Source organism: Staurois parvus, unplaced genomic scaffold (assembly GCF_062004578.1).
Source record: "Staurois parvus isolate SC_StPar_1 unplaced genomic scaffold, SC_StPar_1.0 ptg000154l, whole genome shotgun sequence".
NCBI lineage: Eukaryota > Metazoa > Chordata > Amphibia > Anura > Ranidae > Staurois > Staurois parvus.
The window spans coordinates 7,526,708-7,553,183 of record NW_028317950.1 but is presented as its reverse complement, the minus strand read 5'-3'; the positions used below and the strand labels follow the sequence as shown (position 1 = coordinate 7,553,183).

The 26,476-nt window shown below is 43.3% G+C and overlaps 1 protein-coding gene across 1 annotated transcript; it reads right to left on the bottom strand.

The window, feature by feature from the left end:
• ABT1 (activator of basal transcription 1) lies at nt 1-25,624 on the bottom strand. Its single transcript, XM_089675000.1, has 4 exons — nt 25,563-25,624; nt 18,955-19,359; nt 11,746-11,921; nt 1-1,628 (listed from the first exon to the last, which is right to left on the bottom strand). The coding sequence occupies exons 2-4, from the start codon at nt 19,349-19,351 to the stop codon at nt 1,263-1,265; spliced, it is 939 nt and encodes a 312-aa protein (XP_089531126.1). The 5' UTR covers nt 19,352-19,359; nt 25,563-25,624; the 3' UTR covers nt 1-1,262.
• Between the last annotated feature and the right edge of the window lie 852 nt (nt 25,625-26,476).

Below are 26,476 nucleotides of genomic sequence, written 5' to 3'. Positions count from 1 at the left end.
TGATAGTTCATGATTTATTGATATAAAATACACCAATACCATTCATATCATTTTACAACCAGAAGGAAATTGGCACGAATAGATTAACAGTGAGTTAATACACTGGGTCAGTACATAGCTTGGTAAAGGGACTGACTTGCTGCAGCTCCAAGAATTGTGCATGGGGCTTCAGGTCATATTTCCATTATTCCCTGCACTACCCTTAGGACTGCTGAAATAAATATTGTGGCTGCCCCTCTGACCTCCCAAAAATGCTAGTATCCTGGATGTTAATCCTGCCCCAGAACAAGCACACAGCAACCAAAGTCAAAGCTCCTGATCAGCAATGTGCTGTATGTAGTTCAGGGGTTTGGAAAACAGTGGATCAGCATGACAGCTGGGCAACTAACATTTTCAGGAGAGGTCAGAGGTTTTGTATATTGACAGATTGCCAATATGCAAAGTTTTTTTATTTTTTTTTGCAGTTCTGGCACTAATTGCATGCTAATGGCGGGCAGACCCCTGCCACTTACAGCATTGACCTGTCTCTTCATTTAAAGGATAGATGCAGGTAAGAATCAGCAAACACAAACTAAAAATCATGCAATGTACAGCTTTGTCCTACTTTTTTTTTTTTAACCTTTCAAAAGAACAAAAAAATAAAAATAAAAAAAGTAAAACAAGCTAGCACATATAGCTTCACAGATTCACTAAAAAGGTCCTATTCATGTCATGGCAGTTTGTTGCATTGCAGTTAACAGGCATCATGTTAAGGCAACCCATTCATATGAATAGGCTGTCAACACACCACAACAGATTAAAAAAATATAAATCTGACGCATTTTTGGCAAGGTAGCGCATTACAATGCACAAGAACTTGTCAATGTGGCAGTTGTCAGTCACATTCAATGTCCCCTCCCAGCTCTCAAAGCTGGTGCTCATCCAGGGCACATCTCACGGTTTCAACATCAGTGACATGTCAGCTAAAACTGACACGGCTTTGGGGAGTTGGGCGTATTACGATACATGTGTAGAGCTACAGATCATTTATTTTTGGTGGGTGTTCAGAAGTCAGTTATGTATATATTTAGTTCTGAAGCATGATCAAGATAGATTTCATTTCTTCAAAGTAAAAAAGGACAACATATTTACACTGTACAGAAACTCTTAGTGAAAACGTATAGAACACAGCTTCCCAAAAAGGAAGGAAGGAAAGGACACTGGTTTGTTCTCTTAGAACAGTGCCTCCAATACGTTCAAATTTTGCTGTTCACTTTCCATACTCAAGAAGCATTGAATATTTTCTGCAGTAGCGAGCGATTAGTCTGTGATCTCTCCTGTGCACGCTCTGCCTGCTCCTGCCTTTTCTGGATTCGTTTCTTGTCCCCAGATGCCTTGAGGGCCTGTATTTCAGCCTCTGTCTTACGCTGCGTGAAGTTCCACTGCTTGTCAGGGATTGTGCTGTTCCCTGGCTCAATTGCTCTCTTACGGTCTGCTTTGGAGAACTTTTTGCTGCGCTCTACGTTCTGCAAGTAGAAATTGGTTTCTCTCTTGGCCTGAGACACCTCAGTACGCATCCTCTGCTTCCGCACTTGCCTCTCAATGGCCAACCTCTCGCTGAGGTGAGACCACCTGAAACGGTGCAGATACTGTAGACAGAGAAGATTAAAAGGTTAATGAAAGTTACTTCTAGTGGAACTTAATCCAATAAAGACCCCCACATAGGTTCTACATTTTCACCATATATATTTAAATTAAAAATAATGCACCGGGGAGAGGCCAAGAGAGACATGTGAGCAGACCTGCTTCTGAAGGCTTCTGGCTCTGATCCTGTACCGATCCTTCCTCTGGCACTCTACCGTGTTCCCACCACCACTACTGCCTTACTCTTGGTTTCAGCTTTCTGCGGATACCTAAAACGGGTGAACTGCACATATAATGGCCTGCAACTCTAAAGAGGATGCCGTGGCCCAGGAGGCTCGTGGCGCCGGAGTGCTTTCACAGAGAACGCCTCATGGCTCTGAGAGATCTAAGGAACCTGCTAGCAAACCGGGAAAGTACAGTTGTTTCACAGGTAAAGATGGTAATATTCTTTTCTTCACTCTCTGATATGCAGACTGACAATAATGTTGGCGCTGGGGAGGGTTGTTCGGAGATGTGGCCTTTACTGTCCCCAGCTCTGACCTGGCCACCATACAGGAAGCAGCTGCCGACACGGCTGAGGAAGACACTGAGTCCCCGGAGGGGGAGAACAACCCACTCTGAGTGATATTTTACAGGCTGTGAATAAATGCACAGCTCTGGTACAATCGGTAAAGGAGCAACTAGGGGGTCTGACAGAGAAGGTCTCCTTTTTATGACAGGACATCCAAAAGATCAGAGAACGAACAACCACGGCTGAAGGCTGCATCAGTGATCTGGAAGATCAAATGCCCCCACTAGTGGCTAAGACCAGAGCTGTGGCCTGCCAATTACATGTGGTCACGGATAAAACGGATGACATTGAAAAAAAGACTGCGGCGTAACAATGTCCGCATAGTTAGGCTGCCAGAACAAGTTGAGGGTAGAGACTCAACTACCTTCATTGAAACATGGCTGCAGGATATTGTTGGTACTTTCACCCCCCTGTATGCTGTGGAAAGAGCACACCGTGTTGCGGCTAGAGCTATACTGGGAGACGTACCCAGACCTGTCCTGGCGTGCATGTTACGTTACTAAAATTCAAAATACTAACAACTTACAAAGCCATCCACAAGTCTGCCCCAGCTACATCAACAACCTGGTCTCAAAATATCAACCAAACTGCTCTCTTCGATCCTCCCAAGACCTTCTGCTCTCTTGTTCCTGTGTCACCTCCTCCTATGCTCGCCTCCAGGACTTCTCCCAAGCTTCTCCCATCCTATGGAACTCCCTACCTCAATCTGTCCTGCTTTCACCTAATCTCTCCAACTTTATACGATCCCTGAAAACCTCTCTATTTAAAGAAGCCTATCCTGCTTCTACCTAGTAAACTGCATTTTATTTCCTTTATCAGCTCATCCCCCACAGCCATTAACTTTTGTATCACTCAACCCTTCCTCCTAGATTGTAAGCTCTAACAAGCAGGGCCCTGTTTCCTCTTGTACCAAATTGTATTGAAACTGCAATGTCTACCTTCATTTTGTAAAGCGCTGCGCAAACTTATGACTATATTATAACTATATAAATCCTGTAAAGTCATAAAATAATAATAATACTAAAACAGAGAAATCATCCTACGACTAGCTAGACAGTGGGCACCCATACAGTTTAATGGAGTCAGAGTGTCCTTCTTTCTGGACTTTTATGCGGAGGTTCAACGCTGGAGGAATACATTTTCGGATGTTAAGAGGTGGCTCCAACGTCAAGTGTGCCATGCTCTAGCCAGCTTGCCAGCGGATCACGGCGAGAGGCCGAGTTCACTTCTTTGAAACGGCTGACGAAGCTGCCCAGTGGTTGGATGTTAATGAAGCCTCTAGTAAGATGCCACATCAAGATGCTGTGGGCTGATCTTCTACTCCCAAAGTGTTAATGTTATTTCTCTGCCCTCTCCAGTACCTGTCTGGTGGTGACTGGGAGCTATATATGCTTCTGAACAGTTTTCTTCTTTTCGTTTTTTTTTTTATGCCAAATTAACCCAATCTATAGCTTTATGCTTTGGGATCTGTATACATGGATGAACGTGCTCCTGTATTCCAACTGTTTGGGGAAGCGGATTTTGCTTCTATTGCTCTTTACATGGTGCTTTTAGCGCCAGAAGTTAGACAGGGCAAAATGGTTTTTCTTGGGGTGGCTCATGCTGGTTCTGCCTTACCACTCCTGTTGGCTGTTAAATTTTTCTCAAACCTTGACCCCAGCACCATTGCGTTGGGGTCTGTTCCTTAATGTTTTCTCCCTTTATCTATTACCGGATATTACTGTGTCATGAACAGACTCTTGGTGCAGATGGACTTAAACATGCTCTAAAATAATTGTATTTCACTCTCCTCTGTTTATGCTAATATGAGTTTATGAACAGAGAAGGTGGTTCCTTAACCTTGACAATTCTGTTTTATGATGGCTAAAGTACCTATTATATCAAGAAATGTGAGGGGGTTACATGATGCTTTGAAATGCTTCATGGTCAATGCGTCCCTACGCAAATACCACCCAGGGATTTATGAGCTGCAAGAGACACACTTAACCAGGGACATGCTGAAGTGTATTGGTGATGGGGCTGTTGCTCTTACCACACCTCCTATTCTCGGGGTGAGTTATTTGGCTCACAGATCCTGGGATTTTCAAGTGTTCTCTTCTAGTATTGACCATGATGGCATATTTATATTTGTGCACTGCAGGCTATATACAGTGCCTTGAAAAAGCATCCATACCCATTGAAATTTTCTACATTTTGTCATGTTACAACCAAAAATGTAAATATATTTTATTGGGATTTTATGTGATAGACCAACACAAAGTGGTACATAATTGTGAAGTGGAAGGAAACCGATAAATGGTTTTCAAAATTTTTTACAGATATATGAAAAATGTGGCATGCATTTGTATTCAGCCCCCCGGAGTCAATACTTTGTAGAACCACCTTTTGCAGCAATTACAGCCTTAAGTCTTTTTGGAGATGTCTCTACCAGCTTTGCACATCTAGAGAGTGACATTTTTACCCATTCTTCTGTGCAAAATAGCTCAAGCTCTGTCAGATTGGATGGAGATCATCTGTGAACAGCAATTTTCAAGTCTTGCCACAGATTCTCAATTGGATTTAGGTCTGGACTTTGCCTGGGTCATTCTAACACATGAATATAATTTGATCTAAACCACTGCATTTTAGAGCTGTCTGTATGTTTAGGGCCATTGTTCTGCTGGAAGGTGAACCTCCGCCCCAATCTCAAGTCTTTTCCAGACTCTAACAGGTTTTCTTCTAAGGTTGCCTGTATTTGGCTTCATCCATCTTCCCATCAACTCTGACCATCTTCCCTGTCCCTGCCAAGAAAGTATCCCCACAACATGTTTCACAGTGGGGATGGTGTTCAGGGTGATATGCAGTATTAGTTTTCTGCCACACATAGCTTTTTTCTTTTAGGCCAAAAAGTTCAATTTTGGTCTCATCTGACCAGAGCACTTTCTTCCACATGTTTGCTTTGTCAGACACATGGCTTCTCACAAACTGCAAATGAGACTTCTTATGGCTTTTCTTTCAACAATGGCTGTCTTTTTGCCACTCCTCCATAAAGGCCAGATTTGTGGAGTGCACAACTAATGGTTGTCCTGTGGACAGATTCTCCCACCTGAGCTGTGGTTCTCTGCAGCTCCTCCAGAGTTACCATGGGCCTCTTGGCTGCTTCTCTGATTAATGCTCTCCTTGCCTGGCATGTCATTTTAGCTGGAAGGCCATGTCTTACTAGGTTTGTAGTTGTGCCGTATTCTTTCCATTTTCTGATGATGGATTGAACAGTACCCTGTGAGATGTTCAAAGCTTGGGATATTTTTTTTAAAACCTAACCCTGCTTTGAACTTCTTTACAACTTTATCCCTAACCTGTCTGGTGTGTTCCTTGGCCTTCGTGATGCCGTTTGTTGACTAATGTTCTCTAACAAACCTGAGGGCTTCACAGAACAGCTGTATTTATACGGAGAATAAATTACACACAGGTGGACTCTATTTACTTATTAGATTACTTTTGAAGGTAATTGGTTCACCTAGATTTTAGTTAGGGGTATCAGAGTAAATGGGTCTGAATACAAATGCACTCCACACTTTTCAGATATTTGTAAAAAAGTTTGAAAACCATTTAGCATTTGCCTTCCACTTCACAATTATGTGCTACTTTGTGTTGGTTTATCACATAAAATCCCAATACAATACGTTTGTTTTTGTAACATGACAAAATGTGGAAAATTTCAAGGGGTATGAATAATTTTTCAAGGCACTGTACAATCCAATATATTTTGGCCTTTGTCTATGTAACGCCTCCTTTCTCCACCCTGGCTCTGCAACAGCTTGTAGACTTTGTTGGATAAACCAGACCTTCCTTTTTTTGTCATGGGGGTATCTTAATGAGGTGGTCCACCCTCAACTGGATAGACATCCACCTGTGGCCATGGGACCTGCCGGTAGGGGTACCATGCCGGCACTTCGTGGCGGAGGTGGGCTGGTTAGACATCTAGAGAGCAAGAAATCCACTACGAATTGAATTCTGTTTTTCTAAAATGCACACTACCCTATCCAGAATTGATCTTTGTTTGGGAATGGTCCAGTCCAACACTGATTCACTATATTAGATACAGTGGATATACAAAGTCTATACACCCCTGTTAAAATGTCAGGTTGCTGTGATGTAAAAAAATGAGACAAAGAAATAACTTCAGAACTTTTTCCACCTGTAATGTGATCTATAAACTGTACAACTCAATTTAATACAAACTGAAATCTTTTGGGGGGAAATAAACATAAAAAACTAAAATAATTTGGTTGCATGAGTGTGCACACCCTCTTATAACTGGGGATGTGGCTGTGTTCAGAATTAAGCAGTCACATTCAAAATCATGTTAAATAAGAGTCAGCACACACCTGCCATCATTTAAAGTGCCTCTGACTAACCCCAAATAAAAGTTCAGCTGTTCTGGGAGGTCTTTCCTGACATTGTCTTAGTCGCATCCTACAGCAAAAGCCATGATCCGCAGAGAGCTTCCAAATCATCAGAGGGATCTCACTGTTAAAAGGTACCAGTCAGGAGAAGGGTACAAAAGGATTTCCAAGGCATTAGATATACCATGGAACACAGTGAACTGAAGACAGTCATCAAGTGGAGAAATATGGCGCAATAGGGACATTACCATGAACTGGACGTCCCTCCAAAATTGAAGAAAAGACTAAAAGAAAACTGGTCTGGGAGGCTGCCAAGAGGCCTACAGTAACATTAAAGGAATTTCAGGAATATCTGGCAAGTACTGGCTTTGTGGTACATGTGATAACAATCTCCCGTATTCTTCATATGTCTGGGCTGAGTGGCAAGACGGAAGCCTCTTCTTACTAAGAAAGCCTGGCTAAATTTTGCAAAAACACATCTGAAGTCTCCCAAAAGCATATGGAAAAATGTGTTATGGTCTGATGAAACCAAGGTTGAACTTTTTGCCCATAATTCCAAAAGATATGTTTGGTGCAAAAACGACACTGCACATCACCAAAAGAACACCATACCCACAGTGAAGCATGGTGGTGGCACCATCATGCTTTGGGGATGTTTTTCTCCAGCTGGAACTGGGGCCTTAATCAAGGTAGAGGGAATTATGAACAGTTCCAAATACCAGTCAATATTGGCACAAAACCTTCAGGCTCTCTGCTAGAAAGCTGACATGAAGAGGAACTTCATCTTTCAGCATGAAAACGACCCAAAGCATACATCCAAATCAACAAAGGAATGGTTTCACCAGAAGATTAAAGTTTTGGAATGGCCCAGCCAGAGCACAGACCTGAATTCGATCGAAAATCTGTGGGGTGATCTGAAGAGGGCTGTGAACAGGAGATACCCTCGCAATCTGACAGATTTGGAGTGTTTTTGCAAGGAGGAGTGGGCAAATATTGCCAAGTCAAGATGTGCCATTCGGATAGACTCATACCCAAAAAGACTGAGTACTGTAATAGACTCATACCCAAAAAGACTGAGTACTCTAATAAAATCAAAAGGTGCTTCAACAAAATGTTAGGTTAAGGGTGTGCACACTTATGCAACCAGTTTATTTTAGTTTTTTATTTTTACTTCCCTCCACCTAAAAGATTTCAGTTTGTTGTTCAACTGAGTTGTGCAGTTTATAGGTTACATTAAAAAAAGGTGGAAAAAGTTCTGAAATGAATTTTCTTTGTCTAATTTTTTTTACATCACAGAAACCTGACATTTCAAACAGGGGTGTGTAGACTTGTTATATCCACTGTATGTGCCTAGGGGAATCTCAGACAATTTCTCCCTAGTGGTGGTACTAAATGTTAAACCTACTACCTCCCGTAGTAGATCACCCTGGAACATGAATGCATTTTGGTGGTTCTTAATTCCTTCCCACACTAAAATCGCAGCCCGTATTACTCGATTTTTCGTTGATAATGTCTACTACCCTGACCCCTTACTAACATGGGATGTTTTTAAATGCTGGCTCAGTAAATGCCAGGAAAAACAGTTGGCGAAGCTGGTGGGGAGAAAGGAACTGGACTATCTCTCAGAAGCTTCAGATGCCTCTAGGGCAGCTTGGATCTCTGCACAAGCCTGAGTGTGACACGCTTGGTGGCGGAGAAAACACTTTTTTTGCCAAACAGACGTTCTGTGAGGAGGAGGGAGAAAACTGGTCGCCTTCTAGCTAAACTTGTTAGGGCACAATCTACCACCCCAGCCATCACTGCCCTACACTTCCAAACTGGTACTCTATTAAATACTTCTGATGGGGTGATGGCGGATCTGGCGTCATTTTACTCTATCTTATACCAATCTAAGTTTTCTTGTACCCCTGATGACCTGCGGACCTATCTGAGAACAGTGTGTCTGCCACAACTGTAATACCCAAAAGGGCACTGCTAGACTCACCTCTTACTGAGGAAATTCAGTTGGTGGTGGTTTCTTTCCCTACCTCAAAAGCTCCTGGGACAGAAGGACTTGCTATGGAAGTGTACTCACAATATGCGGACTCGGTGTTGCCCCACTTGCTTACAATTTACAATGAGGTGTTCCGTCTTGGAGATTGCCTGACTCTACGGCTCAAGCCACTATGGTTTTGCTACTAAAGCTGGGTAAATCCCCCACTGATCCCAATTCTTACAGGCCAATCTCTTTATTGAAGACAGATATGAAAATTCTTGCTAAAATATTAGCCAGACGACTGAACAAAGTTATTGCCAGCGTCATACATTCTAAACAGGCAGGCTTCATGCCTCACAAATCTACCACCATCAATTTGCGCAGACTCTTTCTGAACATGCAAACTCCCTCTGACAACATGGGATCGAGAGTCTTATTATCATTGCATGCCAATAAGGAATTTGATAGTGTTGAGTGGCGGTACCTTTGGGAGGCTCTGCAGGGTTTTGGAGATACCTTTATTTCATGGATGTAGTTACTCTGATAGGCAACTAACGCCCACCCTTCCTCCAGGGTGTCCGGTACCTATTGTCTCTAGTTTTAAATACTTGGGTATAGGGATTTCCAGAACAGTCACTGAGTTCCTGGGGCTCAATATTAACCCGTTGCTTAAACGTTTTCAAGATAAAATACAGATATGGTGGAAATTGTGGATCTCTTTAATAGGCTGGGCCAACTTGGTTAAAATGATACTTATGCCCCAGTTACTCTACCTTCTACACAACTCTCCAGTGGTGATCCCTCATAGGACTTTTCGTACAGTTAACTCCTTTTTCACTCCCTTTTATGAAAGCAGGGCCCTTCTAGGATTAAGCTAGAGCAAATCCAGCGCCCCAAGATGGCGTTTCCACACCCTTGGCTCTATTATATGGCTGTACAACTGCAACATATGGCGAGTGGCATGTCCCCTCCACTGGTACTGCCCAGCTGTACCATGATACTACCTTAGCTACGACCCTTCGTTTTGTTAACGCACCCTCTTTACCTGAGGGGCTTGAATCACAATCCTTTGCTAAACCAAATAGGTCTTTTCCCACTTATAGGTTGATGCATAAGATTTGGCACAAAACTAAACAACACTAGGGGGTTGCAGGATATACCAGCTTCAGTATTCTTTGGCAAAATCCCACGTACTCCGAACTAGCTAAGCTCCAATGTGCGTCCAAGTGGCAAGCGTATGACATTACCCATGTGAAACATGGTAAATTGTTATCCTTTGCAGTCTTGAAATCTAAATGTGGTCTCCCACTGCAGATGCATTTCTATTAACTGCAGTTGAGACATGTGGTAATAGCCATGTGGTAATAGCCCAACGTTTTTCTCCTGACTTCTGCCTCTCCCCCATCCTTGGTGTTTCGACTGATGCAACAAGCTTCCTCTACTAAGGGCTTTATTTCGAATTGTTACCAACACCTCCTGGGACCCTATTTGGATAATTACCCCTGTAGGGCTAGAGTACAGTGGGTGCCGGATGTGGGAGAATTGACTGGGGAGCAATGGGAGGTTTTGGAGGCGCTCTGCTACAGTTCCTTTAATGTGTCGCAGTGCTTCTCACAGTTTTATATACTGCTTCAAGTGCTCTACACCCCTCTTAAAAAAACTGTACAGGATGGGTTTATTGGCCGATCCCCTCTGTCCTAGGTGTTGAAAGGACCATGGGGACTTGATGCACATGTTATGGCGCTGTCTCAAGCTTCATAGATACTGGGTCGGTGTCCTAGGTATAATTAATCAGGCCTATCAACTCAAGTTAACCTTGGACCCAGTCTTGTATTCTGGATTCAGTGATCCCTGATGCTTTTGTTAAGGCGGCAGTATCTAGAGCTTTGTTCCAAGCCCAACAGGCGATTTTGTTGCACTGGAAGAGCACTTCGCCCCCATCTATGCAGGACTGGCTTGCCATTATGCACACTACTCGGAATATGAGTTTTTCATAGTGCAAACATAGGGGTTGTCCAGCTAAATTTGATAAAATATGGGATGGCTGGCTGATGGTCCCTGGCTAGGCTCCAGTGGAGCTGGTGATGCCACGTTTGTTAGGATATGGTTCAGCTCCTTGGTGGTGGGGCTTTCTCCATAGGATGGATCCATTTTTATTTAGTATTTGAGTAGTCACAGTACTGTTCTGAATATGTTTTTTATCTTTTGCCCTATTTACTTATCAGCGGAGGGTGAGGATGTTGTAAAGTCTACGGTTTCTCATTTCATAATGTACGATTTCTAAGATTTTGTATCTTTATGCTGATTAATATCTTTACTGTATGCGGTTGATACAGGTATCTTGGACTATGTTTCTTTGTTCTGTTTAATAAACCTTCTTTGGGATTTAAAAAAATAAATAGAAAATTCAACGGTGGCTGGTTTTGTCCCTTTTGAGGGATTTCACTGTCTTCCCTACTTATGTAGTCACTGACACAGAGGTGAGGAAATATCTTCCTAACGGCGACAAGATCCTAACCGATTCTAACCTTTACCCACTATATGCTAGTCAAGGCAAATATATTTTATTTGGCCTAGTTATGAGCAATGCCCAAAAAATTAACTTTATTTTTACTACATTTTAAAAATGGTCTAATCTATGCTCCCTTTTAAATCTTAATTGTTTTTTAGATTTTTTTTTTTATTTTTTACAGCAAAACCATAAATTCAATGAAAATAAGCTCTACATTTTTACTGATTACCACAGACTACCCTAAGGGTTTGCACAATGGTGCGCAATTATGGGGTTAAAACAGGCCTGAGGAATGGCTTTGGAAAGTGATCTAAACGAAGATCACTTTTCAGAAGAGCAGCAGTTTAGATGCACGGATAAACAAACTAAAAGGCATTCTATTTTTGGGCAGATGCTCTCAATGTTTAGGCACACACAATAAATGCAATATTTCTTATAAATCAGAGATTGTGAAAATAAAGTATGACCCTCCTATTTAAAGTCAGTTTGAGCAGGAACCTGATAAAGCAAACATTAAGTTCTTTAGAACAATAAACGTTATGAACCTAGAATGCAGGGTGCTAAAATCCTTGAAAAGGTTAAAGAGGGCTACTTTATACCTCAAAAAAAAAAAAATGAATTTCAAATACTGGTCAAAAACACAAAATGACTGCCCTAATGGCGGAAACTCCAACCTCACCTTCATATTCCACAGGTCATCATGGAAGCGGTTCTTTTTCCGTGTGCCCATTGGGGAGTTATTCAGGCTTGTAGCTACCAGCTTGGCCACACGCTTGTCCCGGAATTCCACCCAGCCCTCTATAAAGTCGCGGGCATTGCTGCCGGCTTTCTTTTTCTTATTGCGAATTGCACGATCTGCCAAAAAAGTAAAAAAAAAAAACACAAAAAATTACATGACTTACACATTCCAGGAAATGTATTATGTCAACCTAAAGTTCATCCCAATATTAAAGCTGCTGAAATATACACATTGACACGTTCATGTATAAATGCATCGAACAGCCATGCAGCGCTAAGTATATTGATACATGCAAATGATCATACGGTGCACGTGATAACCGGTAAAGTGAACACCACTTAATACTAAGATAGATGGAAATTAGCTAAAAAAGTCCAGTCCAGGAATAATAATAATGGTGAATAAAATCTGCAACAAGAGTGTTCTTGCGGTGCATAATATATAGAATTTCAGGACAAAAAGGTGACATCATAAGTGACTTCTGTGACCATATTGCTCCCGCAGAAATGAGTGTAGATTGCACTAACCAGAAAGCGCAATGATAATGCGCATTTGAGTGTTTAACCAACTCCTGGTCATCCGGCTATTGAAAACTGGAACTGGATCACAGAGTAGTCATCTGGCGTGCATCAGCTGGGCAAACATCACAACCTCAGGAACACCAGATATCAGAAGGTATGTAGTCGTCTCGCCACCGGGGGGAGTCTAACCAACCATGGTGTGGCCACCAGATCATCCCAATAAGCCTTAGAGAAGGGGGGGGGCTCGGAAATAGCGAGCCAAGACAACAGAAGGTGCTGATAGTGTAGTACTTTATTATCCACAACAATAAAAATAGACAAGTAGCTGAAAAATCCTACTCACGTGTGTAGTGAGCAACTGGTAACAGGGAATTCCACAAATGGCCGCCGGCCGTCCACAGGGGCCATGCGGTGTGACGTCACAGGGTGTAAGGCAGGGTATAAGGCACCTCGCTAACGCGTTTCGTGCGATGGCACGTTATCAAAGGTGAGTAGGATTTTTCAGCTACTTGTCTATTTTTATTGTTGTGGATAATAAAGTACTACACTATCAGCACCTTCTGTTGTCTTGGCTCGCTATTTCCGAGCCCCCCCCCCTTCTCTAAGGCTTATTGGGATGATCTGGTGGCCACACCATGGTTGGTTAGACTCCCCCCGGTGGCGAGACGACTACATACCTTCTGATATCTGGTGTTCCTGAGGTTGTGATGTTTGCCCAGCTGATGCACGCCAGATGACTACTCTGTGATCCAGTTCCAGTTTTCAATAGCCGGATGACCAGGAGTTGGTTAAACACTCAAATGCGCATTATCATTGCGCTTTCTGGTTAGTGCAATCTACACTCATTTCTGCGGGAGCAATATGGTCACAGAAGTCACTTATGATGTCACCTTTTTGTCCTGAAATTCTATATATTATGCACCGCAAGAACACTCTTGTTGCAGATTCTATTCACCATTATTATTATTCCTGGACTGGACTTTTTTAGCTAATTTCCATCTATCTTAGTATTAAGTGGTGTTCACTTTACCGGTTATCACGTGCACCGTATGATCATTTGCATGTATCAATATACTTAGTTAGCGCTGCATGGCTGTTCGATATATTTTATTTTGAGGCTCCTGGTGTTTGCCTTTCATGCTAGCCGCTCTTGAGTTGTATATCCAGCGCTCGTATCTTTTCGGTTTTATTTATGTATAAATGCATGTTTGTTCTAGAAGCAGGTGTCAGCAATGTATCTACCCATTGATATTTCAGTTTTTGGTGGATGTTGTATTGTGAACACAGTGTGATTTGCTGTAGAGTTAAACGTATTTTTTTTTTAAATACTAAATAGATCAAGGAGGTTAGATTCATGAAAATAACCTTTTCAATATATGTTAACATTTTAAAGAAGTACAGCAGAAGCTCTTTGCAGTTCGTTCTGCATTCCTGTGACCTGTTTTCAGCTGACAGCAGGCTGAAGCCTGGTCCAGGCTGGGGACAGATCCTGACTTTAACCACTTTACCGCCACCCTATAGCAGAAATACTGCTACAGGGTGGCAGCAGTGTGCAAAATCACGCATATATATATACACACACACACACACCTGCATTTCCGGGTAGGGGGAGTGCACAAGCCTTACCCGCGCCGCCATTCGCGGCCTCGGCTGTCAATCACCAGGTCCCGGCCAGTAATTACTTGCCAGCGCCAGGTGATTGCCGAGCATCTCCGACGTGGGGGGAGTTGAACTGATTGTAAACGAAACAGTTCTCTCCCCTGTCCCCCAGCCCCTGCACACTGCTATGCATAGCACAGCCATGCAAAGCAGTGTGCTTACAGTGAAGCACACACAAAGCACACTTAGTATAACAGCACGCAGTTAGTCCCTTCCTGCCAAGTGCCATTAGTACAGTATCAATGCTTTTTATTAGCACTGATCACTGTATTGGTGTCACTGGGGATGTCAGTGACACCAAGTCAGTTCCCCCCAGTGTCAGAATGCCCACCACAGTCCCGCTATAAGACGCTGATCGCCGCCATTACTAGTAAAAATGAAAAAAACAAAAAAACACAAATCCCAGTTTATATACCGACATTTGTAAACGCTATAACTTTCACATAAACCAATTAATTTACACGTATTGGGATATTTTTTTTAGCAAAGACATGTAGTAGAATACATTTTGGCCTAGATTTATGCTGAAATTCGATTTTTTTATTTTTTTACTGGATATGTTTAATAGCAAAAAGTCAAAAATATTGTTTTTTTCTCAAAATTGTCGGTCTTTTTTTAATAGCGCAAAAAATGAAGAGAAAAAAAAAAAAACTGCACAAGCGATGAAATACCACTGAAAGAAAGCTCTATTTGTCGGACAAAAGAACATAAATTTCATTTGGGTGCAGTGTTGCATGACCGCGCAATTGTCATTTAAAGTAACGCAAAAAATGGCCTGGTCAGGAAGGGGGTAAATCCTCTGATGGGCAAGTTGGGATCCACCCCAGAGTCTGGAGCGACACCTGGCTCAGCCTCTCAGCAAGCCAATCTCTGCTCACAGCAAAGGTGAGAACTCAAGGCACTTAGCGGACATGTGATCGTACTTGTGACTTCTCACACGCAAAGCATGTTGGGGACAAATGCAGCATTGAACCGAGGTAAGGTTCATATGTTCCACCTAGGCAAGTATAATTTGGGAACCCCCTCAAACTTCTCTTTTAACAACCATTTCCATGTAGCATTTGTAATGATATACATACATACGGGACACACATCAAACAGCCATAACTTTATGACTGACAGGTTAACCCCATAACGACACCAGGAGGTGGGCTTTAAACATTGCACAGCTCGCTCCCAGCACAGAAACAAGGCTCTCACCAAGAGCCCTGGGTTTCCTACTAATGATCGGGACCCAGGACTCCCAGTTAACTGATTGCTGTGATAGCCTCTGATAGGCACTGTGCAATATGCCCATGTGTTTTCTCTTTTATTTCTTTCTTTCCTGAATGGAGAGAAGGATACGCTGTATCTTACTTTTCTTGCAGGAGAAAAAGACGTAAACAAGGATCAAAAGGTCAGGGTTAGCATATTTTAGATTTTTTTTTTTTTAAAAAACTGCATTTTTAAAATTAGTGTCTGTGTGCTTTACGTAAGCAAAATGCGCACCATTGTTTCTGGCAGAAGCGGCTCTAGGCTTTGTGAGGCCTTAGGCAAAACTTAGACTTGAGGCCCCATAATGAGAAAAATATTTCAAGCGATAAAAATTAGCTGTATAAATTGCCCCATATATCCAGCAAGGAGACATCTCCCATATATTTAGCAAGGAGACATCCTCATATATCCAGCTAACAGACAGCCCGATCCAACTAAGAGACATTCCAATCCAGTTAAGAGACAAGCCCCATATATTTAGCAAAGCAACATACCCCATGTATCCAGCAAAGAGACATCCCCATATATCCAGCTAACAGACAGCCCAATACAGCTAAAAATTATCTGTATACATTGCCCCATTTATTAAGCAAAGAAGCATTCCCCATAGATCCAAAGAGACATCCCCATATATTCAGCTAACAGACAGTCCAATCCAGCTAAGTGACAGCCCAATCCAGCTAAGTGACAAGCTCCATATATTTAGCAAACCAACATCCTCCATATATCCAGCAAAGAGACATCCACATATATCCAGCTAACAGACAACCCAATTCAGCTAAGGGACAGCCCAATCCACAGTCCAATCCAGCTAAGAGGCAATCTCAGCTAAGAGACAGCCCAAACCACCTAAGAGACACAGAGAGACCCACATCCAAGCAGCATTAATAGACAAAGCCCTGTGTCCTGCAACATTGCCAATCCATATGTCAATCAATTTACCAAGGTGGCTATACAACTTCTCTTCACTCATTGTTTCCACAGAAGTGCAGCACAGTGATCACTGAGCAGTCAGGCTATATGTGGCGTCGCTATTCTTTCACAGGGCTCTGAGTGCGACTGCCACCAAGGAGCATAGAGTCTGCAGGGAGAGGTGGAGTGTAGTTGATATCACTCCGCCTTCCCTTCAACTCTTTTCAGGCTGCAGTGCAGCCGGGACTATTAAGCCCTATCACTGGCTTATGCGGCAGTGCAGCGGCCATCAGTTCACTTTGTGGCCGCTCTTCAGGCCAGCCCAGAAACAAATCTTGCTATTAGTTAGGCAAATTAGGCAGCCGCAAGGCCCCTGTGAGCGTGAGACCTTAGGCGACCACCTAATTTGCCTAATTAAAGAGCTGCTTCTGGTTTCTGGGCCCTACTGTGGGTACAAACAACATAGACATATGTGGTATCAATGTGATCATCAGGAGCAGGAGAATTTATTTTCAGTAGTTTCTCGGTGGTATGTTATGGTAATAGTAAGAAATATACAGCTAAATTAACAAAAAAAAAAAGGATTTTTATTTTATTATTTTGGGCCAATTTTCCCTTCATATTAAAAACAAAAAAATAGGAGATATCCATTACTATTTACCACCAAATGAAAGCCCAATTTGTCCTGAAAAAAAGAAGGTATAATTCACCTGGATGCACAAAGTAGTTGCAATCATATGTACAGTTTTACTAACACATGTCAAAGTTGCAAAACTGAGTCTGGGAGTTAAGGGACGTTTTACCTTTCATCATGTAGGGGTTAAAGTAGAACTAAAAAGGTAAAACTTTTTTCCCTCATTTTGTTTGCTATTTCTGTCTCATTGGGGAGATTTCCCTTCACTTCCTGTCCCATAGCCAAATCAGGAAGTGAGAGGAAATCCCTCCAAAGTGAAGGAATCCCTAGTTGTCACCAGAACCAGTGTGTCCACTGGAAGATTTCCTATCCATTACAGTTCTGGGGACAACCCAAAATCTTTACTTTCACTTTCAATGACAGCAGTAAACATGAAAATAGAAAGGGCAAATCTCCCTAATGGGGGGGGGGGGGGTCACAGAGTGCAAACATTGCCTTTAATTATAAATGAATAACACTGATTATCTCACTACAATGGTATCTGAAAGTCAATGTGATATATAAGGGAGTAAATGAACATGTTGCCCTGAAGCTGATGTGTTGAAAGCAGAAAAAAAATGGGCATCACAGTTTGTTGTTTACGGGGTAGTGTAGCCGCAGACTAATCAAGGTGCTCATAGCGAAGAGCACCTACAATGGGCATGTAAGCTTTAAAACTGGAGCACAGAGCAATGAAAGAAGGGGGCCTGGTCTGGTGAATCAGGTTTTCTTTCACATCATGTGGATGGTCAGGTGTGTGTGCGCATCACCAACCTGGGGAAGAGATGGGACCAAAATGCAGTATGAGAAGAAGTCAAGCCAGCGGAGGCAATGTAATGCTTTGGGCATCATTCTGCTGGGAAACTTTTGGTCCTGCCATTCATGTGGATGTTACTTGACACCTACCACCCACCTAAACATTGCTGTAGACCAAGTACACTGCTTCATGGAAATGGTAATCCCTGATGGCAGTGGCTTCTTTCAGCAGGATAATGCACTCTGCCACACTGCAAAAACTATACAAAAATGGTTTGAGGAACACAAAAGAGTTTGACGTGCTGACCTCAATCAAATCGAGCATCTGTGGAGGTCCCATCTTGCAACTTACAGGACCTGCTACTGACAGCTTGTTGCCAGATATCACCACATACCTTCAGAGGTCTAGTGCCGTCCATGCCTCAACCGGTCCGGACTGTTTTGGCAGCAAAAAGGGGACCTATGCAACATTAGGTAGGTGGTCTCAAAGTTATAGCTGATTGGTGTATTTGCTCATTTTAAAACGTAGGCTCTGCACTTGTTTGATTTATTGAAAACAAAGCACTTCTTGGGTTGATATCTTATCTAAACGGACAAGAAGAGTGACTGCACTGGAAACTCAATTTGGTGGCAAATCGACGAATCTCTATATTTAGCAAAATACAAAGATAAGGAACAGCAAGCTTGAAAAATTGATGCTAAGGCAAGCAATGTAATAATGGATCAATAAATGTGCTCACTGAAAATGCAATTTTATTGTTGTACCAACTCTGGTGCTAAAGAACTGAACAAACACTGTGCTTTAGGCATCACCTATTGTCCAGCAATTTAGAGAAATGGGAAATGATTATGTAGTTGACAGTCTGTAAACATACCAAATACACCTGAACCAAATGAAGAGCACAGAAGCCCTCAAACCAAATTAATTCCACGAAGGGCGCCATTCATAATGGAGAAAGAATATTGCTGTCTGCTGGACGCAGTGGCCAGCATTTTAGAGTATGCAAAAAACACAGGTCAGGGCTGGATGAAAGACCAGCCATTTGAATTTGGAAGGCAACATGATCATGTTATCCTTCTGGAATTTTTTTTTTTTTTTTTTTTTTTTTTTTAACTCCATTGATTTTAAGGTGCCCTGAAGCCACTAAGCACATTTGAATACACATTGCTTTTTAATGTGCAATTTGTTTATTTTTATTAAGCAACTTTATAAATGGACCAAAAAGTATGCAGCAGATCCAGGCATGCCCCGGAGTTCCATTTCTGCTGAAGAAACAGAGGTTGACCAAGTGCGGTTTCTCTGGAATAAGCACTGTCCTATTTTAGATTCCAGAAAGTCCCATGCATTGTAACAATTGCACAACGTATTCTTACCCTCTACTTGCAGAAAAATACGCCCCACTTCTCCATGGACACTCAGCATGTTTCGGATGTGGCGAGGCCGGAGACGAGGTGGAATGTGACCCAGGTATATGATGCCGGGAATAACCGACTTCTTTTTAGTACCAGCGAGATTTTCATCTTCACCCAGCATCTCTGTATGGTGTTCTGATGCATCCTCTTTTCCCTGTCCATTCTTACTCTCTGTAGTCTTCATCCCTCCATTCTCAGCATCCAGCTCTTCTTCATCTGTCCCATCCTCCTCCTCCTCTTCGTCACCTGTCCCATCCTCCTCCTCTTCGTCACCTGTCCCATCCTCCTCCTCTTCGTCACCTGTCCCATCCTCCTCCTCTTCGTCACTCCCAGTTACATCATTTTCTCTTTTTGACATGTTTTGCCCTAAAAAGTAGAAAACAAATACAGTTGAGGAAATAAATGTGTCTATATTCTATGATAGCAGCCACTTAAAGGGTAACTCCACTTTCATGAGGAAAAATATCAAATAAAAAAAAAATAATAATGTATACAATTGCTACACAAATCATATTGTAATTGAATATTAAAAATTACTTTTCCTATTCAATCTGCAGCGCTGTAATTTTTGGTAAAATGCACTGCAATATGTCTACTTGGAGGTGTTCTGTACACATACGGTGTACAAAACGCCTGATTTTCCCAGAAGTCTGCACTAAGATACAAGTCAGATTTTGAGCATCCCCTGCAATGAAAATGTCATTTTTGGTGAGCCACTCCCAAAGGAAAATCACATCTAAAAAGGGATTCAGACCCTACCACTTTCCTCCATAGAACCCTGCAAGTGCAGTGGCTGGTTGATCATTTTAAAATCACTCCCATTAGATTCACTTTCCATATGGACACAGAGAAACAAAGAGCTTTCTCTTCAGAATAACAAAAGGGAAATCTGCAGCAAAGCCTGTTAAAATCCCTATCATGTACATAGATCACTGAATGGCGGACTGCAGTCCTAGAGTGTCCCCAGCAGCGCTCCCTTCTGGACCGCCAGCCCGCAATGACAGATCCGCCACTGAGCATGGCGGTCATCATGGCAACTGATAACATCCAGCGTGCGCCCCGCCCCTTGCAGCTGTCTCTCCGGCTCCCTCTCCCTGCCTGTACACAAGCATCCTTCAGCAAGGATCCCAGCACAGCTCCTGTCTGCCCTTAAAGTAGGGTGTAGTCTTACAGGGGCACTCTGATGGGCACATTTAATGTTAAAGGGTCATGCTGATGAGCACAACATAGAATGTGCCCATCAGAGTGCCCCTTAATATAACTGTGCCCAGAGTGCCCCTTAACAAAATGTGCCCATCAGCATACCCCTTATTTTATGTTAAGGTCCACTCTGACAGGTACATTTTATGTTAAGGGGGCACTCTGACGGGCAAGTGTTATGTTAAGGGGGCACAAACTGTGGAAAGGGGCACATGTGATGGAAAGGGGCACTCCAATGGGGAATATGATGTAAAGGAGCACTCTGATGGGGAAATATGATGGAAAGGGGTACTTTTGAGTGTAAGGGGGCACTCTGACAGGAATACCTGATGTAAGGTGGCACTGTGATGGGAATACCTGATGTAAAGGGGCATTCTGATGGGGACAACTGATGTAAAAGAGCACTCTGATGGACACACCTTATGATGGGAATACATGATGTAAAGTTGCAGTCTGATGGCGACACCTAATGTAAGGGGAAACACTGATGGGCACACCCTATTTGGACCTCGGCCAGAAGAAAATTTTAGTGACTGGACCTCCTTGAATTTTAATTCAATACCCCGACATAGATTTTTTTTTCTCAACAAAAATGGAGATACTCTGTAAAGTAAACCTTTGATAATGTTTATATAACCTACTGCTATATATGAACTATTCAGCTTATAAACAACTGACTGGTGCATAATCAATAATACAACTCTGCTTAGTGCAAAAAGAATGAAAATCTGTGACTGTGCAATTCTTTTGTTTTGATGTGATGTTTTCATCAGGGACAGTATGATGGTACCATCCCTGATGATATCACATCAAAACGAGAAGGGCCACATTGGAGTGACATCATCCCGTCAAGGCTATCTGCTCACAGCTCATGTTTGCTGCTGGAGCCGACATTGTCACAGAGAAACAAACGAGTTATCCTCAGTGTTGGGTAGAGACACACACTCATGTAAGTGCATGGTTTTGATGAAAGAAGATGGTTTGTACTCTCAGGTGCCTTTCATCTCCTTTATATATGGTCCCAGATGGGAGAGGAGTTTTCACTCATTTAATCTGTTGAACCCTGAATGTTCTGGTAGTGACCCAACAGTGAAAGAGAGACGTTATTACATTGTTTATGCTAGACATAAGAATTTACTGGACATATAACTGGCACTATCTACATGTCTTTGACTGGACTTTGATTGATTTTGATGGATTAAATCGGACAAAGATTGCTGGTGAGTCCATCAGTGTGCAAAGATAATGTCTCAAATTACAGAGAAACTGCATAGGTGGCATTTTTTGCAGTGCACATGGATTTTTATGATTTGTTGGGGGGGGGGGGCACTCAGGGTGTAAGGCACCACCACACATAATGTGCATTATTGCAATGTGAATGGGCCCTTAATATTAGGATGAGAAACGCTGTGACCTGACTTTGCCACATTGGCAGGATCTCACTTAAAGTGTTACTAAACCCACAACAATAAAATCAGTCTGTATATGCAGTAAAGCATGCTTGTTATACTCACTGTGGTACCTAAGGGGTTATCCTCTGCATTATGTAAAAAAGATGTTTGATCCTTTCTTCTCTGTTCCTCCCCTTTTTCAAGTGACCACCTCTTATCTCCAGAATGAACCATAGGTATGCACATGCTCAATTTGGTGTGTATTGCTAGAGAGGGTTTTTTTCTTGGGAGAGTGCATGTGATTAGCACAGGGCCAATCAGCACTGTCCAGACAGAGGTCAGGGAATTTCCATCCTCCTAGAGCAGGGGTGGGCAACTGTGGCCCTCCAGCTGCTGGTGAACTACAAGTCCCATCATGCCTCTGCCTTTGGGAGTCATGCTTGTAACTGTCAGTTTTGCAATGCCTCATGGGAATTGTAGTTCTACAACAGCTGGAGGGCCACAGTTGCCCACCCCTGTCTTAGAGCAAAAAGAAAACGCCTCCTACAAGCTTTAGCTAGTGGTGGGCTGGAAACTGATAGAAGTCACAGACTGCTCTAACTGCTGCTGAGAAAAGGTGGGTTTCTAGAGGAGCTGTAAAAATGCTCTAATGCTGGAAAACGCAGTAAAATGCGGGTAAGCCATGGTAAATCACAGCAAACCAGCATTTTTGGGCTAAAAAAATTTTTTGGGTTTGGCAAAAAAACCTCTAAAAACGCAGCTAAACGCTAATACAAAAACGCTGAAAACCTCACATTTTAATATGACTTTACACAGTTAATGCTAACAGCGGTATTAAAACGTCCCGTGTGCATGGTGCCTTAATAACCGGCACTGACATACAGTGACAGCCAGTTGCTGTATACATTGCTCCTCTCCTGCCTTTCTCAACTGTCTCCCCCCTCACAGTCTCCTCTATCGGCTACATTTTTCCTATCAGCAAAGTTCGATAGGGATATTTTTGGCCAATATGTTTTGGTGGACGAAATTTCGATGCATCCCTAAAAATAAGGTATTTATAAATAATAATTTTAAAAAATAATCGACAATCTCTATTTACAACTGTACTTTGGATGGGCATTATAATCAGAGAACGTTTAAAAAAATGGGTGAAAATCAGCATTAAGCTGTCCATACACTCTACACTTTGAATGTACAATATCCAGCATGCTTACCAAAAGTGTGACATGAAGACAAACCTAAACCAGGGCTTGACAAATTTACTTTGACAGGTGGGGGGCAGCGGGACAGGGAGTGGGATGTAGTGTTCTACAGGGGATATGCGGTTGGAGTCCCCTGTGTGTAGGTAGGTGGGGTGTTTGGGGGTATGGACGCCCCTGTGTACAGGTAAATGGGGTGTTGTCACTCTGGTGCAGGCTGAGGTTGATGGAGTGTGGGTACTGGATCCTGGCCAGCATGGTTTGATGATGGAGGTCCCTATCTATGGGGGTAGATCAGGTATGGTGGGATGGGGCCCCTGTGTACAGGTATGGAACTGAAGTGGGTTCAGCGCTGTAGCAGGCTGCCCACACTCCCCGTCCACTCACCAGCAAGGAAAGGGTGGCAGATCAAGCCCGCAACTTCAGTGCCCAGCTGTCAAAGTGGAAAGGAGATATCGGAGGTGGACGGGCAGTGACAGCAGGCAAGAAAGGCCTCAGTGACCCCTGGTTCACATGTGGCCGTGCAGGTCCGCATTCCTCTGTGTGGGTGGTGCGGCTGCATGGTTTTTCGTGCAGATCCGCAGCCGCACCACCTGCACATATGTAAACCTAGCCTGAAAATGGTGGGCGCCGCCGAGCCATCAATGACTGCTCATCACAGCCGTGCCCACCAAAGGAGGGAGCTGATTCCTGGGCAAATGTCAATGTCCACAAACAAAATAGCAAGTGCTGTATCCTGCTCCAGCAGGCCGCAAAGCTGCAGCCTCAATTACAGGACAGCCCAATTTTGGCTGAGCACCTGCAGGGGGGCCAAATGGGGAAACTAAATCCAGACAAGAAGCTAGAGAAGACCCCTGCTGCAGTGTAGCTCAGGCGCCAGTTTGCAATTTCTAGTCGCCATGGAGACCTGGTGCCTGGGATTTGTCGAGCCCTGACCTAAACAATCCATTATATTCGTATCCAATCAGGCAAGACCTTGCACTGGATAGCTGACAGTAGATCTAAAGGAGATTGTATAGTGTGTGGTCAGCTTCACTGCTATAGTAACAACAATGTGACCGTGGATCGTTAAAAAGGATAAAAGAGGGAGTGGAACTGTTTTCAACTCGTTCCAAGACTGTACAACCCTACAGTGCAGGGAGTCATGTTGGCAGCTGTGCAGCTAGGGGTTCCACCTCATTCCTTTAAAACTAAACACAAATTAAAGCGGAGTTCCACCCAAAAGGGGAAGTTCCGCTTTAAAGATTGGTCCCCCGCTCCCCATTAAGGATTGGCACCTTTGGGGAGCGGGTACCCGAAATTGACAGGTACCCGTTCCCACTTCCGCTGTGATCGCCTAGGCGATCGGAAGCAGAAGTTGTCCTCCTATCCTCTTCTCCTATAGTCTTGTGGAACACGTGACAGGTCCCAGAAGACTACGGGCCATTCAGGAAGTGCAGCACTACTTGTGCATGCGCAGTGGGCACCCGGCTGTGAAGCCGCAAGTTGTCACAGCCAGGTGTCCACACTGAAGATGCCGGCACCTGGAACACAGGACAGCTGGTAAAACGGGATGCGGCGGGGGCACCACGAGATCACGTGACAGGTGAGTAGTTTTTTTTTTTAAAAGTCAGCAGCTACAGTTTTATAGCTGCTGACTTTTTTTACAGTGTGAGTGGAACTCCGCTTTAATTACACAGGTTCTGATGCCAATTTAATGCAAATAAGGCACCGAGTTTAATTAGCACCTTAACCACGTCCCATCCGCCCTACAGCAGAAGTACTGCTACAGGGCGGCATGGGTGCACAAAATCATGTATATATACGTGAATTTGCAGTTACGGGTAGGGGGCGTGTGCGCCCTATTCACACTGCCATTCGTGGCCTCGGCTGTCAATCACCTCCCTGGTGATTGCAGAGCATCTTTTAGGTTTGGGTGGGAGGAAGAACTGTTTGTAATCAAAAGTTCTCTCTGCTGTCAGCTCCAGCACACCACTTTGCATGGCTCTGCATATCACAGCCATACAAAGCAGTGGGCTCACAGTGAAGTACAAACACACAATGTAATATGGCACACAGTTAACCCTTTGATCCCCCCAGATGGTAACCCCTTCCTGCCCTGTGCCATTAGTACCGTGTCAGTGCTTTTTATTAGCACTGATCACTGTATTGGTGGCACTGGGGATCAATGATACCAAGTCAGTTCCCCCCAGTGTCAGAATGTCTGTCGCAGTCCCGCTATAAGTCACTGGTTACCACCATTACTAGAGAATAAAAAAAATTTCCAGAATATATACCGCCATTTGTAAACGCTATAACATTCACGTAAACATTTAAATTACATGTATTTAAGTAAGTTTTTACTGGACATGTTTATTAGCAAAAAGTCAAAAATACAGTTTTTCTCAAAATTGTCATTTTTGTTTATAGCGCAAAAAATAAACACACAGGTGATCAAATACCACCGAAAGAACGCTCAATTGGTGGGCGGGGGAACGTAAATGTCATTTGGTTACAGCACTGCATGACCGCGCAATTGTCAGTTAAAGTGACGCAGCGCCGTAATGCAAACAATGGCCTGGTCAGGAAAGGGGGGGGGGTAAATACTAGGAGGACAAATGGTTAATCAGTCACAGACCCTGTGTAATGAATGTGTTCGGTTTTACAAGAATGAAGTGACAACCCTGCTGCCTTTATCCTAATAGTCCGGGTCACCTGTGCTCAGGAAATTCCCTCTCATCATACTAATCCGACCGGACAGCCGGTGGAAGCACAAATAACCGGAGACGAATCTACTTACTCAGCCTGAAGCCCAGCTACCCACACACAACGTGCGCTGTCCGGCGCAGCCTGCTGACGTCGCCACTCAGGGTGTAGCTACCAGGAGGCTCTGGGTGTAGTGGGCGGTGCTGGAGTCACATGACGGAGGAAGGCGGGAAGATTGAGCAGAGCTGTTAGGAGATGTATCCGCGCTGCTATAGAGAGGAGCCACGACGACCACCGTGTGATTAGTGTGAGAAATATCAATGTGTTCTATAATATCATTACATTAAGTGCTCATACTGCGAGGGTTACCAATGTCATTTATGGCACTATTATATGGACACGTGGAAATCAACAAGGGCCTTTTCACACAGGTGTCAGCAATTTGGTCACGATTTTTGAAAAGAAAATCCTCATGAATGCTGATTCAGGTTAAGGCCCCTTTCACACAGGGTTCCGTATGTCCAGAGGCGGACTGACCGTTTGGCACTGCCCGAGGTCAGTAGGGGGCCCCATGAGATGCCCCTGGTACCTTTTTCATAGGCATTTTTGAGTGAGGGCAAGGACACGGGCCCCATGATCCCCTATTGCCCGGGGGCCCCATGAGTTGTCAGTCCGCCCCTGCGTATGCCAGTTTTTCATCTGTCCTTTTCTGCACATCCATGTATTTCTATGGACTAGCTGATGTAAACGGATGATCATCTCTTAACCCCGTGGCTACCGGGCACTTATACCCCCTTCCTGCTCAGGCCAATTTTCAGCTTTCAGTGCTGTCGCACTTTGAATGACAATTGCGCGGTCATGCAGCACTGTACCCATATTACATTTTTATCATTTTTTTTCAGACAAATAGAGCTTTCTTTGGTGGTATTTAATCACTACTGGGTGTTTTATTTTTTGCACTATAAACAAAAAAAATGCAAACAATTGAAAAACAAAAAAGTTTTTCTT

What these genes read in the sequence shown, in the direction of transcription:
- ABT1 (XM_089675000.1), bottom strand. Translation starts at nt 19,351, where the DNA reads ATGTCAAAAAGAGAAAATGATGTAACTGGGAGTGACGAAGAGGAGGAG. An exon ending in TATTTTTCTGCAAGTAGAGG is followed by an intron (nt 11,922 to 18,954) that starts GTAAGAATACGT and finishes CTTTTTTGGCAG; the next exon opens with ATCGTGCAATTCGCAATAAG. An exon ending in ATGACCTGTGGAATATGAAG is followed by an intron (nt 1,629 to 11,745) that starts GTGAGGTTGGAG and finishes CTCTGTCTACAG; the next exon opens with TATCTGCACCGTTTCAGGTG.